General features: G+C 42.6%; 1 protein-coding gene across 14 annotated transcripts in view; it reads left to right on the plus strand.

Annotated features, from left to right (window-relative positions):
- The window catches only part of EPHA5 (EPH receptor A5), a 237,421-nt gene that overhangs the window by 168,974 nt on the left and 47,792 nt on the right, over positions 1-20,655 (plus strand). For all 14 annotated transcript variants that reach the window (XM_064652179.1, XM_064652180.1, XM_064652173.1 and 11 more), the window contains 7 exons: positions 3,468-3,535; positions 4,937-5,062; positions 6,081-6,266; positions 10,583-10,644; positions 11,442-11,651; positions 13,479-13,628; positions 18,072-18,265. In XM_064652179.1, the coding sequence (XP_064508249.1) occupies positions 3,468-3,535; positions 4,937-5,062; positions 6,081-6,266; positions 10,583-10,644; positions 11,442-11,651; positions 13,479-13,628; positions 18,072-18,265 (996 nt within the window). The remainder of the gene's footprint in view (positions 1-3,467; positions 3,536-4,936; positions 5,063-6,080; positions 6,267-10,582; positions 10,645-11,441; positions 11,652-13,478; positions 13,629-18,071; positions 18,266-20,655) is intronic.

Raw genomic sequence — 20,655 nt, forward strand, 5'->3', positions numbered from 1 at the left:
TATAGGGATCATTTTACAACTTCACTTTTATAATCTGCTCCATAAATATTTTACGAGCTGCCTGCCAATTTGCAAGTAGTTTTTAAATAAGACATGATGCCTTAAGAATATTTAAAGTCTCACCTTTTTTTTTCCTCTGATACCTTTATTGAAAAACACGGAGCTGTGCAAGGAAGACACCTGCTTTCTAGACAGAGAAACTGGGACAAATCCACAACAGGAGTAAATGAATTGAGATTCAGGTGTGCTGCTGAATTATGTTACCTTTTTGGCTGAGTGTCTCCAGCTCAGTGGGAGATGAAATGAGTGTCAGGATATTTATGCTTTTGCTATGCATGATATAGAAAAGATATAGGAAATCTATAGTATGTACAACGATAATAAACTGGAGAATGAGTCTTCCATCGAAGCTTTGCCATTAAATAGTAAGAGCAAATGTACCTGCAGAAATGGACTATTTCACAAACAATTGGGAGCTTTTTCTTCTCCTAAAATGTATTGCAAAGCCGCAATATTTAGAATCTTTGATCTGCCAGTAAGATTCACAAAATGAATCAGAACTGTTAATCTGAAACTGAAGATTTTTATGGGATTTAGTTGGGGAAAAAGGAGAAAAAACTGCTTGTGTGTGTGTTATTTAAAGCACCTGAAGGTCAAGAAGGGACTAAGTGCAGTTTAGTTAGCAAATACATGGCATGTTTCTCTAGGTAGTTTAAGAAAGTGAGTTTAAGAAGGGCACAAGTGATTGCAACAGGCAGGTTTTGCAGCAAGCTTTATTAGTGACACCCAACTGTTGCTTGACAGTCACAGTCCACTAGCTGCCATTTCACTTTGATATGTCTTGTCAAGGCTTGTTTTAATGATTCTTTGGGTGCCCCAGAGCCTGATTTCATATGCTAATATGACATGTTGCTGTATGTGTTACCCAGCTTGAGAGAAGGGTACAGCTGGAGCCAAGTGGTTTGAATTGGCCCTTTGAGTGTGTCCCTGGGCAGTAAAACATAGACTGTTGTGCATCAAGGTGTGCTTAAATCACTGGATGCAAGGGATGGCATGTTCCCTGTTTCTGTCTCCTCCATCTTTATGGTCAAAGAATCGGGAGATACAGGTCATAAAAAGGATGATGGTAGGTGAAGTACTCCAAACCTGAAGAAGAGATGAGGGCATTTGCTTCAAAAGGCAAAGAGAAGAAATCTTGGATATGTGCATTTGGTAAAAGGATGAATTGAAATATTTGTGTATTTTTAAAAGAAAAATTAAGTTATATGCATTTGTCCAGAAAAATTACTTCTGCAGAAAATTGATGTCACTTTTGGCAACTTGCAGCAGAAAAAAGGGGGTTGCCAGAAGTGGGACTTGATACTGAAACTCGTATCTCTAGTTTATTCAGTTAAAGGGGGAGGTAGTACAATGATGAAGTTTGTGAACACCAGAATGTGCTTCAAAGTGAGCCTTACTCCCAGGGTCTCCATGTAGACCTAGTGCTTAGGGTTTGAGTTAATTATGCAGGACCCCATCTCAGGAAACGGCACTGCTGCTACTGGAGCAGGGCAATGAGCACAGATGCGCAAATAACTGAGCCATGCGTCCGGGCACCTCATTGCCGTTCTTGTGGGTTTTGCATTCAAAGTGTGATGGTCTCAGCTTGGTTGCTACTGCTGAAATCGTGCCCTGCATGGATAACCTGGCTGTTTATCAGTTGCAATCTGTTTATCTCCCTGCCTGTGTCCCTGGACTGCCTGTTGGCTTTCCCCTTGTCTTCTGCACCTTATCTTGATCCATTCCCCTGCGCTTGCACAACCTTTGCAATCTCTGTTTTTCCTTCCTCTCCCTATGACACAGGTCTCCCCTTCTCCCCAAGGTAAGCTTCCTCTTCCCTGGAGTAGCTCCAGAAGCTCATGTTGCTTTTCCCTTTCTCAACCCTCTGACGTCCAGCTCTGCTGGGTCCAGCTCAGTGACAGAGTTTTGTCATGTTCGGGATTTTGTTTGTAATTGTGATTGTTTCACAAACCCAGTACCAAAATCCTATAGTCGAAAGGCTGCTGGGCCCCTTGCATCCAGGCAGACAGCAGTTCCCTGTAATAGGACTTCATGCTGAGGGCATGTTTCATGCAGATGCCTATTACTGCCTCCTCCTAATTGCAGTTTTGTTTCTGCTAGTTGTATGCTCCTCTGTGCTGTGAGTGATGCTGGAGTGTTCACATGCCCCTAGCTCAAAAATCACGGGCAATGGAAGAGAAGTCTCCAAGTTTCTCAGCTTTAAGTGGCTTCTTAGTAATCTGAGACTTTCTTTGAGGTTGCCAGCTAGCAGTCCCACTGCATGCTGACTGGCTTGCAGGTGTCTGTTTTAGGTTTTTCACTCTACCAAGCAGTGTCTCTCAGCCTCATGTCCATGCAGTTTGCTGTAAGAATGATCCAGTTCCCATACCCAGTTGTCATATCAGGTCCTTGGAATGACTGGCATATACATGTGCATCCTACATACCTGATCCCATATTTTTAAATGTATGTGTGTGTATAGCAATTCTCCTTGTCTATACAGTTATCCTGTGGCTTCCTTTGTGGTTGTCTAAGTGAAGCAGATCTCAGAAATGCCACCAAATAAGAAGTGTAATGCCAATGCAAAGTCACTGCCTAGAAAAACAAGAAGAATGAGGGCTGAGCCAGGGAAGACCAACCAAAGACTAATAGGAGGATGCCCTGAGGGAGATGCAATTCTGATAAGACTGCGGTTGCAACTCTATGGTAGGATTCAGCAGCATCCTTGCACTATCTAGTGCTACAGTGGGAGCAAGATAGGTCAGGGAGGGACTGCGTGTCTTCTTCCATCTTTATTTTCCTGGGCAGAGGGCGAATGACGGAAAGTCAGGAGATGTGCAGGAAATGCTGTGCAGAGCCAGAAATACATAGGAGACCCTTGAAGGCAGTGAGGCAACAGGTTTTGATTTGATTTAAGCCATTACTTGGCATGCGTATAAGGTGTTAATGTTCACACAAGGCTGTTTTCTTAAGTATCAAAGTTTCAAGTTCCTTGCAAATGCCCAGTGGATGAAGGGGGAGTATGCAAGACATGCCTGCAAAAGCTCTGCAGTCCAGGAGATCTTGTTTCTTCAATTCTTATGTTGCATCCCATTCCCCTTCCATTGTCCTTCCTGTTCTGGCTTTTTTTTTCTTCTTAATAATAGCTGCATTAGATGTAAGATAGAGTGGAGTTGTTCAGAAGCATCTCTGGGATTTGGAAACACAAGTCCTACTGAAAATCTATGGGCCTTGGGCCCTGAATCCCATTAGAAAAATTGCAAGTAGTTTGATGAGCTAAAAGTGGGACAGCAGCAATAGAGCCGCTAGAGAGGTTGGGTTTGTCACTGCTCTGGGTTTTTGTGTTTTGTGTGATTTAAAGTAAAGAACGGAATTTTGCCATACCAGAGACGAAAACACTCTTCTGTTGTGTTTGGTTTTTTTTCCAGGCGATGTGGCTATAGCAAGGCTAAACAAGATCCAGAAGAAGAAAAGATGCATTTTCATAACGGCCACAGTGAGTAAAGAGAAAACATGTATATATGTGTCTTTGGATTTTTGTGGTAATAAATACAACTGAGACATGGTTTTCTGAAAATTATGGTAATTTACAAAAGAATCATTTGTTCAGTAGGTCCCCCCCACCCCTGCTGTAAGCCCCACAGAGAACCGAACATTTGAACAGCCCTTATATATGCTGAGCTATTCACACCTGTACGTTTTCAACAGATCTCTCTAGTGAGCCATTTTGATTTGTTCCTCTGTCTTTGCTGTGTGACCCATGGTGCTATTAATTTTCCTGGTCAGCACGTAAAAACTCTGCATTTTTGTGGTCTGGATGCATCAGTCCAAAATACCTGTTTGAAACCCTTGCTTCACCCCAGCCAGCCATGAGGACCAAGCCCACTGCTACTCTTTGCGTTGGATGCCTCTGCAGAGGTGTGAGGAATAACACCTATTTCTTGCTCATAGGAAGCTTTCAGAAATGCTATGTTAATGCCTTTGTATAAAAAAGCCCTCTGCAGTGATGCTAGGAAGTAAATTTCATGGTTACTATCAGTCCTTCCGCTCATGCAAAGCCAGCGTTTGAAGAGCCTTCCTTCGTCAAGTGTTGTGGGATCTGGGCACGGGTAACAGTGAGGTGCCTTTTGGGGTGGAAAAGGCAAACGCATCTTGAGTGAAAGTCAAATTTCCATTAGTGCTTTATAATGAAGGCAGCAGGAAGCAAATCAATTAAGAGCCACAGTGTAATGTAGCTGTCTCATTAGACTGATGAGCAATTCTTCATGTGAGTAGCCTTAATGATTGTCAAAACAAACTTATAATATGGATAATGAAAATACTTTTTCCCCTCTCAAATCCTGGAGAAAAAGCCTACTATCGATTATATTTATACTGGTACAACCCACAGGCTTTGTACTGCAAATATGCAGTTCATTTAAATCTCAGTAATGCCATCTGAAATAATGTGGCTGATTAATTAACTAGTATGTGACTGGTAGGGCATATTTTGTTTCAGCTCTCCGTCAACCCCTATCCATCCAACTTGCTTCACAAGTTGCTCCTGTAAACATCTTGGTTTTTGCACTTTTCCTCCTGGTGTACTCTCTCCAGTTCCAGAAAGGGATCCTTTTGCATCAGACCCCCGACCAACCCATTACACAGCACCAAAAGGGACTTTTAGCTGTACATCATTCCAGCTGAGCACTATGATGTACTTTTCTAAATACAGTGAAGTTGCACATGCGTCACATATAAACTAAATATCATTTTCCAAGAATAGTATTAATTTTCACCATAGAAGTAGACTTCCTTGCTGCAATGTTTTCCATCAAAGCAGAGTTCAAGGGACAGGAGTGTGTAATGCCCATCTTCCGTATTGTCATGCACCATTAATGTTTTAAATTTGTGTCTGCAGTTAAGCTGCCTGGAGTAAGGACCTACATTGATCCCCACACCTATGAGGACCCTAATCAAGCTGTCCACGAGTTTGCCAAGGAGATTGAAGCTTCATGCATAACTATTGAAAGAGTTATTGGAGCTGGTATGGAAATGCATTTCATGACCCTTAGCAACGTGAAGGGTTGGCTTTCTTAATATAAGAGATCTGGGAAGGGCCATGAAATATTTGAGCTGTTAGTTACTCCGCAAGTGATGGCGAGCATGTTCCAACTGAAGTTTGGGACAAACCTCCCTTTGTCTGCAGTTTTGAAATGCAGTAACTGAACTGAAAGTGTCAAAAAATGGTCACATTTGGACCAAGCTGAGTTATTTCAGTGGATGCTAAGGGAAATGAGTCACTTAATTTTCACTTTTTTTTTTGCCATTTTAACCTTTTTCACCTCCCTCATAAAGGCCAGTCTTGAAGAAAAAATTAAGAAGTCATCTGGGAGATTAAAAAAGCACAAACCAAAGTCCAAAGCTTTAAACTTCCTTGGTTAAAAGAAGAAACTCCATTTTCTTTTCAGTTAAGCTCTTTGTTTAGGTTTGCATCCAACTTTAGGAGTATTTTCAATGATGTAAAATTATGGGTTTGGGGGTAATTTACTATTCACCAGAAAAAAAGATCCATTTGGGTTACTTTTTTTAAAAGTAGTCATAAAATTGTAAAGGGTTTATATTCTATGAAAATATATGTTAGTGTGAAAAGCTAACAGCATTCCAACTATGTAACTTACCAAAGGAAGGTTAAGAAGCAAGTGGTTTGTGTTTTACACCTATCCATACAGGGCCATGGTATAGAATGTGACAGGTCTTTTTCATCTAGTAGAGAAAAGTATGAAATGAAAAAAAAAACCAGTAGAATATAAAGCATAGCTTTTTAAATAAAGGAAAAATACATTTTTATTCCTAGTTTTCTTGTGCTTATGAATTACTCGGCTTTTGGTACACGAGCTATTTGAGATGGTGATACTGTGATGTTCAGCAATCCACATCCATGAGTGCAGGGCAGCCCTGCGTGCTTTTGATCAGCTGAGGCTGAGCTGCATCCTGTAGACACATATGTGTCATACATTCCCTGGACACGCTATGATCCCATGTTTCCTGACTTTTCTCTGAAGGTGAATTTGGGGAAGTCTGCAGTGGGCGGCTGAAGCTGCAGGGAAAGCGTGAGTTTCCAGTGGCTATCAAAACCCTGAAGGTGGGCTACACAGAGAAACAGAGGAGAGATTTCTTGGGAGAAGCAAGCATCATGGGGCAGTTTGACCACCCCAACATCATCCACCTGGAAGGCGTTGTCACAAAAAGTAGGTACAAGTTGGTGTGGACTGCTCTTCTTGAACTCTGGCCAATGGGAGAGTTGGTCAGGGGAAAAAGACTGAAGTTATTCACTTTTTGATTGCACCTTTCTTAATTCCTCAAAAAAAAGTGAACTTCATTGCCTGAAGTGTCACACTTGATAGGTCCAGCCAGAAACAGGTTTCTCAACACAGTGAAGGGGGTTTGTGCCCAAAGGGTTTTGGTGTTCATCCAGCTACAATGAATAGATAATAGCTAAAATGATACAAAACTGTAACTGCCTCTGCAGACCTTGCCTCACTTTGGCATAGTATGCATAGTTTAGGAGCAAACCCCTCTTTGAAGGCCCAAATGACACAGAAATGGGAGATGTTTTTGGCCAGTCTCATACAGTGTGTAGATGATAGAGATGGCAGTATGCCTGGGATATCTGGATGCCAGTGCCTTGCAAGTAGTTCAGCAGCAAATACCACCTACAAAATGCAAGAGCATTTCGAACGCAGCAACACCAACCCAACCACTAAATTTTCCAAGCAGACTTGCCTCTTATTTCTGCCTTTCTTTGTTCACTTTTGAAACCACGTGATCCCCAGGGTGAGCAAAAATGTGCTAGGAAATAGAAAATGATTTCTCAGGCAGGAAAATGAGGAAGATTTTGCTACCAAGAGTCTGGGAGAGGGGGGGAAACCCATCCCACAACCCCTGATGATTTCCAGCGGCCATCTTTTGAGAAACCACTGAAGCAAAGCCCACAAGAGGGTAGTACTGATGGTCTAGTGATCACTCACATAGGATGTGAGCAAGAACAGAAGGTTTCCAGAAGCAGAGAAGAAGAACAGGATTGTAGCTGAAAATGAGAGGACTGTATAAAACCACAGTTAAGGCAAGGTCCCCCTGGGATCTGATAGTGATGCCCCTGGTAGTAGTTGCCCATGATGCTGGCATATAGATTATGAGTGGAGTTGAGGGCTTGAGGAAAATGTGAAGTGTTGGCAAAACATCTCAGCACAAGAGTTACTGAGATCTGACTTTTCAGTTAGCAAAACCTTCCATAACTTTCTTAGCCCAGTTCTTCTCCGAATTACTGCATGCACTGAAGATAAGGGCAGGGAAAGGGACAGCACATCCAAATGTCCCCAGTCCAAGCCTCTCTGGCTGTTGGTGCTGTGCTGAGGCTGTCGAAAATGTTCAAAGGTGTTGTTACTCATTCATTTTAAAGCCTTGAAGGATCTACATTATTTGCATCAAGGATTATTTTGTTGAAAAGAGCTACTACTTTATTTTGAGGTGTCCCTTAAGTGCAGAAGCACCAGCCTCACAAGCGTGAATGGCTGTCTCCCTCTTGTCTTAATGTTTGGGAACATCAGAGCTTAGTTACTACTGTTCAAGGAGTGGTGTTTGGTGCCATGTGGCTGCTCTTGGTACTATTTGTCATTAATCAGAGGAAGTGTCTCCGACATTAGTTCTTTTTCAGAGCTGCACTAGGCAAGGTATAGAGATGCTAGCTGTTTGTCTGGTTCACATCCTTATAACCTACACAGAATCAATGCTGTTTTGCAATCAGCAGCCTTTTCTTGCATTTTTTCCCATGAAATTGCATTTCCTAAGACTTTTAAGAGAAGAAAAAAATAAGCAAAATAGATTTCTCCTAAAAATTGAATAAATATCAAAATCTCTCAGGGACACCTTGTGTAACTCTTAATACATAAAAGCTCCAATTTCTAGTCCTCCAGGGATGTGGAATATTGGACAGGAAGAGGCTGATGATTAGACATCCATGAAAGCTGCTATTGGCATGGGCTTGAGTCTTTCTGGCCACTGGGGCCTCAGGGGGTGGATGGGAAATCCCACTTTCAGAGAGAATGTGCCTCCCTAGCAAGCTGCCTTTTATATAAAGTGGCTGTCTGCTCCAAAGGCTGTGGAAACACCAGAAGCTCTGCTTCCAAATTAGACTTGGAGCAACTGGAGTTTGGATGCAGGGTGGGTACATGCACCCTTAGTTTGTCATTAGCTCAGTGCATGCTAGTTTACTCCATTCAGAATTTCTTCCAGCAGCATCTTCACAGCTTTTTTTCTTTTCTTTTACATGTACTAAAACAACCTTCATGAATCACAAACTGTGTTGCTGTCTCGAAGTATTTTTTATCTTCTTTTTTCCTTCAGTGTTTCATTCATTGGCCTACTGTAGATTCAGATCTTAGGGTAAAATGTCTTTGATGCATCATGATTTATTTTGGAAGTAAATTAAGTGAAATTGAATTAGGCCATTTTTAATTCTGAAAGATAATATCGTGCAGGGGCTTCATACCATTTAACTAATATAGTTCAAATGCACACCTGAGTTAATTTGGATTAACCATCTTCATTGTCCCCTTCCAGACAAGCCCTTAGCTATTTCTGCTCTACAAAGGTAGTGACAGTCCTGTTTTCATTTGCATGCCATTTGGTTGTGCTGATGGTGCGCATGTTGCATTAGTACTTTGATATGGGTGTCATCCACATACATTTTATGGCCACGTAATGCCAGCAGGAGAGAGCCCTGCTGACACAGAGAGTCAGCCCAGTGCTTTAGAAGGGCCAGTGTTTACTTTTCATTTACTTTGTTGAAAGCTATCTATTTGTGTCTTTATTTCCACGCTCTTGGATATGGGGTTAATTTATTCTGTGATTACTGTCAACCTGCAGCATTCAGATAATGAAACATAAGTGCCAAAAATCTTGTTTTCTTTTCTCTGATGGCAGCCAAAGGCAGGAGTCTGGAGGAGGTCCCCCAGGGTGGTGGCGTAATGAGACACCATTCTCACTGCAATGCTTGCCTTGAAGTGTCAGAGATAAGGGACACCATGCTACAGACGAGTGTTTAGTGTTTAAAAAAAAAAAAAAAAAAAAATTAAATTTGAGGCATTCCTGGGATTTTTCTTCCCTGCAAATCCACTGACATATTTGCCAACCAATAGCAATGGCTCCCTCCCATTTGTAGCCCATGTTGTGCGTAGACAGATGGCTGTCATCCTTGAAGATCGGGCCAGTTATTTTATTTGGGACTCAATATTTTTCATGATCCCAAAGTGCATTTCTCATATAAAAAGTAATACTTTTGGCAAGTTTCAAGCTCAGGCAATAGCTGTGATAGGAACTTAAAAGCATTGAAGCAGCACAGGTCTCTCATGCTGCAAAGGTAGTGTTTGCACAGCAATGAGTATTTTGATGGACAGCTTCAAAATTACCTTTATTGTGTAGATAATTAAGCAGTAAATTAGGTAAAATAGTTAAGGTAATGGTAAAGTGGGAAAAATTAGGATCTATCTAAATGGTGGAATATGTGCCGATTTTTAGTATTTACCTTCCTGTGCATGTTGTGACACACAGCAGCTCTCGTTGATCATTTCTATGAAAGACATTTATAATGCACTTTACAAATAATTGGCAACTCCTCTTTTGTCTGTGCTTCTTGCTAGCTAATGGAAATTGATTTAAATAAAAAATAATTTACATGTTCTTATAAGATTTCATTGAATTTACAAGGAATGGAGCGCACCACATTAATTATTGCTATGCCATTGTGGCAAGCTAGCGAGAAATTAGATATAAAAACTGAGGAAAAACTATATATAATTACCATTAAAATGACTCGGGCATGAAAATTAATCAAACAGATTTGGAAAAACATTATTATTCCTGTCAACAATAGGAGACCAGATCTTTTGTTAAGAACTTTGATTTCCACTTGCACTCATTCCATACTTAACTAGCTTTTGTTCTGCAACATAAATATTCTTTTTCTTACTTCCAGTTGTGTTTACAAGGGTAGTCACATGGGATTACATGAATTAGAAGGGATGTAATCCCATCCTTTCCTGTTCTTGATTTTGGTGGCTACCAAGCTCGAGCTTCAGATCATCCTGATTGCTCCTTTTGGGCTCCCGTTGTTACTTCAGGGTGTTAAAGCTCTAGGGAGGAGTCCAAAGAGGTTGCTGTGTGCAATTTGGCCTCTGCAAGCTTTTGGCTTGTTGGTGAAGCTGAGAAGAGGGTTGCCGGGGTTCAGCTTGCAACCTCTTACTCAGTCATCATCTAAACACTCTAGGGCTTGGTACCTCTAACAATGTGGGATTACTTTTTCATCCCCTCCTCCTCAATTCCCCTACTTCTATATATATATTCTGGGAAAAAACACTTGTCCTCTTGCTGGGACAGCAGTATCTTGGTGTAGATTTACTGTTGCAGGCCTGTATATTCACATGCAGATGCACTATGAAAAGACTTCTGTATTTTCATGTTTTTTAAATAAATTGCTTACAAACTCGTGCACTTTTTTTTTTTCCAGGCAAACCAGTAATGATAGTGACTGAATATATGGAGAATGGTTCTCTGGATACATTTTTAAAGGTAATACTTAGATTCTTTTTCCAGAGGGACCTTGGTTAAGGTTTGGGTTGTTTACAGAGGGTTAATATCAATGAAAATGTTTGCTGGGTACTGGTGCTGTCTGGAGGGAGGAGTAACTCAGTCGTCTGTTTGATCTACATTTACACAGCATCATGATGGACCTGGTGCATGCATTGATACAAACAGACAAGAATAAATTGGAGGATATTATGTTTATTTTAGAAGGCAGTTGCCTGCATGGAAGTGATTAACTTCTCCTGAAAAATTTGATGTTTCAAGAGCACATCCACACTGCATCATGGCAAACTTGACAGAGTTTTTCCATGAAACGTAAGAGCTAGAGAAGGGAAGATAGGGGAAGTGGTTAGAAATGCAATGTGACAACATGAGGAAGAGCCCCTACCCCCAAATATTCACGTGTGAATATTTTACAGGTAGGATTTTGCAATTCGATACCATTCAGTTGGGCTGGCTGAGAAACAGCCCATCCTGGTTCCCTTATACACATAGCTACAAATGTTCACTCCCAGTCACAGCCTCTTTATCAGTCACCAGTGGAAACAGCTTGCTCCTTGATCTCCAGTTAAAAGAACTACATTTCCTTAGCTTTGTCTCTAGAGATCCTAATCTAAACAGTGAAACTTAGAAAAGCTTCGTGGTCAGAGCGTGGAAGTAATGAATTATTAATTTTCCTGATTTTCTTCCCTGGAGATTTGCCTTTGCATTTTTATTCATGCACACACAATCCTGAGGGTGCAGAGACTCTCAACTCATCAAATGTCTCCTTCTTTTTGCAGAAGAATGATGGGCAGTTCACAGTCATTCAGCTGGTTGGGATGCTACGAGGCATTGCATCAGGAATGAAGTACCTGTCTGACATGGGTTATGTACACAGGGATCTGGCCGCCAGGAATATCCTGATCAACAGTAACCTAGTCTGCAAGGTGTCAGACTTTGGCCTCTCCAGAGTCCTAGAAGATGACCCTGAAGCAGCATACACAACCAGGGTGAGTTAGGAGGATTTAGTTAGGATTGAGATCAAGACCTTATTCCCTGCCACATTTTAGTGTTCAGGCTCTGCAGCAAAGAGGTTTCTACAAATCCAGGGCCTCTAAACTGTGCATGAGGGTTTGATCTGATGTTAACAGTTAATTGTTATCAGATTATTTTTGCAAAAGCCTTAAATTTATAGTGGGGATAGCCAAATAAGGCAGAACTTCATTAATAACTTTCAAGTTCAGGTTGGGTACATGAGTCAAATAGCAGGCTTTGCAAAGTTGCCATGCTTCCAGCTCTACTCTGACCTCTTTGGTGAATACTAAAGGGAGGAAAGAGCAATTGCTTTGCTCAGGTACCCATGTGGAGAGGTAAGTAGTGATCTTTGGAATAATTTGACTGTTTTAAAATGTTGGTAAGTGTGTAATGAATGCCCATTGCAAATAATGCACATTGCCCCCAGTGTTACCCTGAGTAATTTGAGGGTAATTTCTTCCAACCCGAGAAAGAGCTTCTCCAGCCTCAGTGCTCTGCCCCTGTTCATCCTTGGTCAATCATTTCAGGACATCAGCCCACCTATCCTATTGCGAGGCCACATGGCCCCAGCACTGAAGAGGGGGAGTGGACAGGACCCATCCTCAGCAGCACAGACTTGGAGAGAGCCTCCAATATTAATGGCAGTGATTGGCACACCTGGACGTGTCCTATTAGTGTGTTTTTCCAAGGGTATTGTTTTGCGGGTGGTGGGAGCTCTCTTAAGTCACATTGCCAGTTCCTGCAGAGATCTGGGAAAGGTCTTTCAGCTCTTGGCAGTCACAGCCCCACAATGGGACTCAGTGCACAGCTGGACTAGCACTTCCCTGCAGGCTGGAGGGCTCTCGGCCAGCCCTGCTGTAGCTGCAGTGTGCTGCCATGTGCTAATTGGCACTGCTGAGAATCTGGCCCCTCACTTAAGGCATGCCCTGATAAGGCTGTGAATAATTATTGGAAGAAGAGACTTTGTAAAAGTTGCTTTGGAAGCATGTTCCAAATCCTGTTATTTTTCCAATAACAAACACTGTGAGGGGGCATTCAGGGAGACCTTGCAATATTTAGCTCAACAGTGAGAGGAAGGGACTTCACAGTAAATATTTTTTTAATAAATCATGGGAGACAACTCTTTAAACCCAATGAGAAAAGTATTCCTTAGTCCAGAATCCCCTTTCCCTCCCCTTTTCCTTCTCAGAGCTGGTCTGAAGTTTGATTTCTAAAATGATAGAAAGGGGAAAAGGAAACAGCAAAGCACATTTGACAGCTGTGGCATCATCTTCAGTCCCACAGCAGAGGCTAAGCAGGCTGGTCTTTGCACACACAGATTTCTGTGCCTACACAGATCCCTCTGCAGGATCGGGACTGCATTTAAAAAAAAAAAAAAAGGCATTACTTCTGCAGCAATTTGCATGAAGCCCTCGTTAGATCAAAGTCTTCCTTGGCTTCAGAGCTGTCTGTTCCTCCCCCGCTTGCTCTCAGAAATGGAGGAACTGTATTCCCTTACCAACCCGTGCAACATAATTGAGATGTTGATCCTATACATGTCCCAGCATTCAAACAACATTCAAACAACAAACCTTCAGGACAGCCAATTAGTAGGCAGCCTACAAATGCTTATGGGCTGAGATAATGTGGAAAGGGGCCCCATGCTGTCAAACAGATTTACTTTAAAATTCGATGTCTCTTTCCAGAGAGAAAATAACATCCCTTGGTGCTCTGAGGAGAGCTGTTTCGTCTTCTTTTGCATGTTCTCTGCCCTCCTCTGCAATCTGTTTTTTGTGGGTTTTTTCCATTTCTTTTCCTTTTAGGGAGGGAAGATCCCCATCCGATGGACAGCACCTGAAGCAATTGCCTTCCGCAAATTCACATCGGCCAGCGACGTCTGGAGCTATGGCATTGTAATGTGGGAGGTGATGTCCTACGGCGAGAGGCCTTACTGGGAAATGACAAACCAAGATGTAAGCACGTGTGAGAGTTGCTGTGTAATGGGACTTTGAGGCTCAGCATTCATTCTGCAATCAGAGAGGCAGAGTGGGGACAAGATGAGGACAGCTGCTGTAAAAATGGCTTTGCTCCCCCATGCCAGACAGAAATGATCCTCCCATTTGATGCTCCTCTTTTTTTGCAGCAACCCAGAACAGGCTGTGCACAGAGGGAAGTGTGTCTGCACAGAGGCAAGCCTGCTTCCCCCAGCAGACTGCTGAAGCTTCACTAATGTTGTTAGAGCTGGAGCCTGTCCCTCCTCTGCTTAATGACAAAGGCCTGCCAGGGAATAGAAGCTGATAAACTGGCAGCATTTCAATCGTGTGTTCAAACCCCTGCTGCCATGTAAAGCAGCAACTCAAGGGAGTCATGGTAAGGGCTTTGTTTCCGTGCACAAAAGCTGGGTGATTTGATCTAGTGACAGCAGTTCACAGAGCTGCATCTTGGTTGTTCATGCATTGCTGATCTCAAGAGAGTAGTTTTGCTCCTGTTGTGAACATCTTGTAAGTTTGTGCTAACAAAAGCTCTTATGATTCATTTGTACACTACCCTTCAAGTAGTGTCCCCTTGCTCCGAGGTTCCATTGCCCCCTTGAGCTTCTGACCTGAAGGCCACCCTCTGAAGCATCTCCAAACAGGGACGTGCCTGGGGACACTGTCTCCTGTCTGACTTCAGCTCCAATCCCAGCCTGGCTAAGGATCTCTTGTTCCTACTTCAGGGCTACATTCTACCCTGAGCTCACCATCAAAATCTGTTCTTGTCCAAGGGTAAAAAACTTAAGCCTGGGGTTGCCAGATTTTCTAGGCCCCTCCTTCCTCTTCACATCTCCAAGAACGTGACAGTGAAGGTCTCTGAGGATGCCAACTAACGCATGAGGTCAGATTCACCATGAGGTATGTGGGGCAGCCCTGCTGCCTGTGGAGATCCTACCTCTGGATGGATTTTCACCATGGGTTTCCTCTGATCACATCATCTGATGTTTTATCCTTTCTTCTTAAGCAACATCCCTATCGCCATGACTTTCTGCCGTTTCACTGGCAGCAAAGGCTCTGGCTGAGCATTCTGCATCTCCTGCATTTTCTTTGCGAGCCTTTGCCGTCAGTGGATGTTACTACCTGTCATGCTGAGCTACTGTCTCATCTCACTTTGAGTCCAGGCATGGAAGCGGGTGGTACCTTTGAGACAGTCATGCCACCTGAGCACGTTGTTTGGCATGAATGCCCCATCGCTTCTGCATTGCTGAGGCTGTCACTTTTGCAGGAAGTTTGGTAAAGCAGTATGTGTCTACACAGGGATTTATCTCAATCAAATACACAGACTTTCCTCCATAGTCTGTACAGAGAATGCAGCACTTGAGAGCCAAGCTTTTTCACTCACACTGAGCACTGTAACTATCTTTAGTGCTGATGCACTGGCATGGCACAGATGTTCAGTAAATGCCAGGCTAAGATTAAGGCTGGTGCCAGTGAAATAATGCTCCATGGCCAGGGGAGTCCCTTGTCTGGATCATAACATATGAACATCTACACTTTGCAGAACTGTTTCAAAAAACCCAAATGCCTCCATACACTGTGAGGCATAGAGTGAATTTCACACTTGCCTGGTGTGAAAGCAGAAAGCAGAGGACTGGTGAGATATTTATGAGCATCAGTTCCTGCTCAAGCTTTGCTTGTGTAACCTCTGTGTGTTACTTGCCTCTGCCTATGTGCAGATGGCAAGTGCCTGGATGGTGGTGGCCTCGGACCTTAATTCAGGGCTGGGGCATGTTCCTCCTGCAATACAGCATTGGCTTTTGTGCAGAGGACCAAGGGGTCACATGAGTTTTGGACTCTGTTGCACCAGAGTTTCTTGTTGCATGGCTTGTAATTAAAGCACATAATTTGCAAGCAGAATTTATGAGAAAAATTATTCTCACCATGTTACAGATGGATTGCTTTAAAGGAGGTGCAGTGCAAGAGGGTAACAGTGTTGTAACTGCAAAGGCCACAAACCACATTTTAAGGTCATACTGTTCTCTAGATGGCCCTCTAAAAATGTGCTTTGGTTTGACCACAAGATAAAGCTTTGATGCAGGAATCGTTGAGAGGAGTTTCGTGACCTGTGTTGCACAGGTTGCTAAGATAAATGATCATAGTGGTTGCTTTATAGTATTCGGAGTGGTGGATTTATGAAACACAGAGCTAAAAGCGTTGCTTTGGTTTACTGGAATGGACTATCCCAAATGTCCTCTCACAAACATCCGGTTCAGATATCCCAATCCATAAGTGAGTAATGCTTGTCCAGAAGAGGGAGAGGGACAAAAATGCCTCCTTAGGTGCAAATTTTAGCTCCTCAAGTCTTACAAAGCAGTACACACCAATGAATGGAACAGCAAATGTGCCATTTTCTCATTTTCTAAGCATTGTGTTGACTACAAGTGACTTGGTCTTTTTTGTTTCATTCTTTTGCTCATCTTATTGCTAGAACTCAGAGGGTACCTTCAGATGCAGGAGGGTATTTCAGCGTCCTAGCTCCTCGCAGTATTTTGATACCATTTACATTGTATGGCCAGAATGAACGACATCCTGTAAATTGAGTTAACACTATTGATTGTGCTGTTACTGCCAGGAATATCAAACACGCATAACCCCACTGCAGATGTAGTTCAGATATTCTGAGCTGGTGCCAGATGGTCTGCTCCCTGTCTTGCTACTATTTTCTTTCTGCTACAGCTGGAGGGGGATCCATTACTGTTATAAATACACACATGGACACAGCAAATAATATTCTCATGGCTGTACCACACCAAGGCTTTTTTTATAGGGCAGCTGCAAATTTGGAATCAGGGACCAGCTGGAAAGCACGATGTGAAGAACAGACAGTGCAGATACCATACTGTGGTGGGGCTGGGTTTTGATGCTGGGAGCAACAGCCAGATCTTAGAAGAGATTGTCTTGCAAGTGTAGGTTGGGTGGAGAGTGGTACAACTGCTCCACCGACAGATGAAATCTTGGATGGGTGCACAAAGACTGCATACATTGTGGCCGAGATCTTCAGATGTGCTCACTACCCTTGGAGGAGATCATAAAGCCTCGCCTAACTGCCTCTCTACTGCGTACATCCTTAGGGAGTTTGAGGTTCCTGCTACTGCTGCTCGACCAGCCTGGCTCATTCCTAGGACTCTTCCACTTAACAAAAAGCTCTGTGGTGGAGAACAATTTGAAAGCAATTCATGCCATCCTGAATTTTGGAGCCTTCTGAAATGCAATGCCAGCCTGATGCAGCTCTTCCTGTACTGCTCATCTAGGTCTAAAGATCACGAAAACAACTTCCATCCTAACCCCTTAGCCTTCTTTTTAAACACAGGATGTTTTCAAATCATGAGACGGTGCCTAGAATGAATGTCATCTGTGGCATTCAGTTCTTGGAGTCCCACAGTGAAGCACTGTGGTTTTCCACATAGCAAATATCTGCTTCCACCCTCTTTTGGTCAAGGAGTCTTGGGAGTGGAGGGTGTGAAGATGGGCTGCTGGAACTCTCTTGGCACAGACGCAGACCCTTGTGGCTTGAAATGTGAGCTGCATTCTCCTGAAAATTGTAATGGTTCAAAATGGGAACTGCTGGGCTTGGAACCCTGCTGTAAATCTGCCCCAAACTGGGGAGAACAAGTTGCTTTCTTAAATTCTGCCCTCATTTATTCATTTCTGCCTTTCAAGAGGGCAGGCAGCACATGTGCATCCCACTTGTTTTAGATATAAAACCATAGAAGGTTTGTATTTGAAATCAGTGCAACAACTCCCCTGGTTTTAATTTACATACTCTTGGGCTGACATTTTAAATTCCTGGCAGAAATGCGGCCACACTGAGAAACGACTAGACCCAGACAGTATTGAATGATATATGAGATGGTTGTTCTGCCTCTGCCTTGAATCCATCCATCAATTAGCATTCAAAGTCTCTTTTGAAATACAGTCAGACGTTTATTACTGTAATACAAATTTGTGGTCTAGCACATGCCTTTTCATTTAAAAAGAAACCAACATCTGAATAAACAAAATCAGTGCACTCCATGAAGATGCCAGAAAGCCCTGTAGGTTGCTTTTTGTGGACTTAGCATAGGCTCCAAGAGTTTCCTGCCATATAACCTATTGACCGCAACTGAGCTTTGAACAAGTACAACCTGACAATCTGGCCCCCTGGTTGCAGCAGTGCCTTGGCTTTCTAGATTTACTTTGCAGTGACCAAAAATTGAGTTATTCAACATCCCATAGAAAATATGAAAGACAGAGGGTTCAGTGGACTTGCCTTTTATAGACAGAATTGGGGTGTGGCAGGATTCTACATGAGTCTATTGCTGGTTCCATATTTCTGTATTTAAGTCAAGTTGCATTTGGGAAAAAGGCAAGAGGAAGAAAAGCCTTGTGTTTTGTCTCCTGTAGGTGATTAAAGCTGTGGAGGAAGGCTATCGCCTGCCAAGTCCCATGGACTGCCCTGCTGCTCTTTACCAACTAATGCTCGACTGCTGGCAGAAAGACCGCAACAGCAGGCCCAAGTTTGACGAAATTGTCAGCATGTTGGACAAGCTCATCCGTAACCCAAGCAGCTTGAAGACGTTGGTTAATGCATCGAGCAGGTACAAACGCAAACCAGAACCATTTCTCAGATCAAGCTCCTTGTCTGAATACCCACCTCTGGGGTTGAATTCTCTCTGATTATTTAGCCTGTGTGCATCTGTGGGTGGATGTTCCTCCAGCTTCATTATGTCCAGGAGAGTTTTCTCAAATCAACTTTTTCTATTGCAGTCGGCAGCCAGGTGAGCAGTTCACTTACTTTAAATGCAGTGCTGCTGCGACAAAGAAAATTACTGTGGTCTGTCTTTTAGAAACAGGAGTTTCAGCAGTATTTATAGGTCTATGATAAAGCTACCTGTGCTCTACTCCAAGGTTAGAGACAGCAAGACTTGAGTGCATGAAGTAAATGCTGCTCAAATTGTCTGCCTGTTGACTTTATTTTGGTAATACAAATGAAGAGTATCTCTTGGCTAAACTTTTTGGATGTGCAAAGCTCAGAGATGTCCAGGTACATCCTTTCACAACTACTCCCAGGCGTGCTAGGCACCACTAAAAGTTGTGAGAGACTTGGTAATCATGAGAGGATCTTTTTGGTTTCTAACGCACTCAAACACTTCGCTAAAACAACATTAAATAAATAGAGCAGCCAGTTTGCATTTAAACATGAATCTGAATAGCTACACAGCTACAAGTAAGGTAAGCACAGTTGAGAAATAAAGCTGCACTTGGGGAAAAAGAGCTAAATATTTTTTAATGAGTTTTACTACTGGCTTCTCCACCATACTGGGGTCTTGGACAGGCTTTTTCTGTGAGCCATCAGTGTTGCTAATCACTCAGTCCCTTGCAAGGTCATGAAGGAGTAATGAATATGTATATCACTGATGCTTCACTGGTGGCAGTGGAGCTCCCCTAATTAACACTGGATAAGGCCCTTCAGAAAGACTTATTCTCAGAGAAGGGAAAAAAAAAGAGATGTTGTTTTCCTAGGACAGGTATGAGGGAAATAAGTTGAGGTTAGACTGCTGGTGTGGACCAAAACAGATATACTATTGTGAGCTTATAGTCATTTGTCTTCACACCTTCCAAGTGGGTCTGGCACTGCTACATGTGGCCCATTTCACCTGTTGCATCTGGGCATCTCCACAGTGGCATGTCCCCGCATTTGGCATTTCACGCACTAAAAGAGAAGAACCTGAAATCTCTGTTAATTTTTAAATACAAGATGGATCTGATTCCTTGGGCTATTTTACATGCATCATTTACTGTCTGAAGAAGAAATTACTCTTATTAGCAATTAGATGTAATGTCAATGCCAGCAGACCTGCAGGAAGAGGTTTATGATAGCATAAAATATATGATATTTTTCTTTTATTTTCAGTTCAGAACAGTTATTTTCCAGGCCTGTTATGCAGTGGCTCATGCACGCTTTTGTACCAAACTGTTATGCCAGAAAAGAGGAGAGTAGGCAGCAAACCATTTCCTTGAGCTGCTAAGCATTTTGCTGATGTTTTATTCCACTAACAGGTCCCTGTAATTCCAATCCTCTGCCTTTCAGAGCTGCTGTGAGTATTTTTGATATGGATGGAGCACCTGAGCAGCCAGGCTTTGGGGCTGTATTTCCGTACTCATAGATTGCTGTGCCCAGAACATAGTATTCAAAATGAATCATAATTTCAATGTAGAGCAGCTGTAAAGTATTTTTTTATATATGTAATGTGTTCTTTATGGAAATTCTCATTAATGCAAATAAGGGAGGAAGTCACTCTCTACATTACAGCATGTGCATATCAGTAGGTACCTCCTGACATTAGTGATGAAAATCCACTTCTCATTATGATTACTTAGGAGTTTTGAATTTCTCATGTGTATAAAATGTTATGGGAAGCCATTATGTTCCTGGTACTGCAAGTATTCACATTTTATTGGACCCTTCAGCATTGCTATTAAGTAAACAAATAATACTAATGTGCTCATAAAATATATGAATATTCCTGAAGTGCTATAATAATATAATATCCGAGCTCCCCTTCTAGTTGAAAGTCTTATAAATGGAATACCATCAGACACTGATCCAGAAAATGTTTTTTTACCTGTGGATAATAATCTTCACACTAGACTTATGTTAGCTGTATGTCCTGCTTTACAAAGCAGGCGGCAAATCTAGTTTCTTTCCTGGCTGACCTTGGACAAGCTCTCTCTGCTCTCTGCACATCATTAGTAGGGTGGTGGACCTGTCCATGGCACGAGTCGCTTGTGCTAGGTACTCTATCGATGCTTCTGCCATGGTGAAGGGTTATTATTTGCCTGAATTGCTTCTTCCGTGCATGGCATAACTGAGCAGGTAGCAATTGCCATGGCGAGGTCTGGAGTGAGGGAGCAGTTTACCTCTGGTTTCAGGGCTGGAGCATGGTTGGAGCATTGCTGCTCTCTGCAGGGCTCACTGGATGTTGTC

Source organism: Pseudopipra pipra, chromosome 4 (genome assembly GCF_036250125.1).
Source record: "Pseudopipra pipra isolate bDixPip1 chromosome 4, bDixPip1.hap1, whole genome shotgun sequence".
NCBI lineage: Eukaryota > Metazoa > Chordata > Aves > Passeriformes > Pipridae > Pseudopipra > Pseudopipra pipra.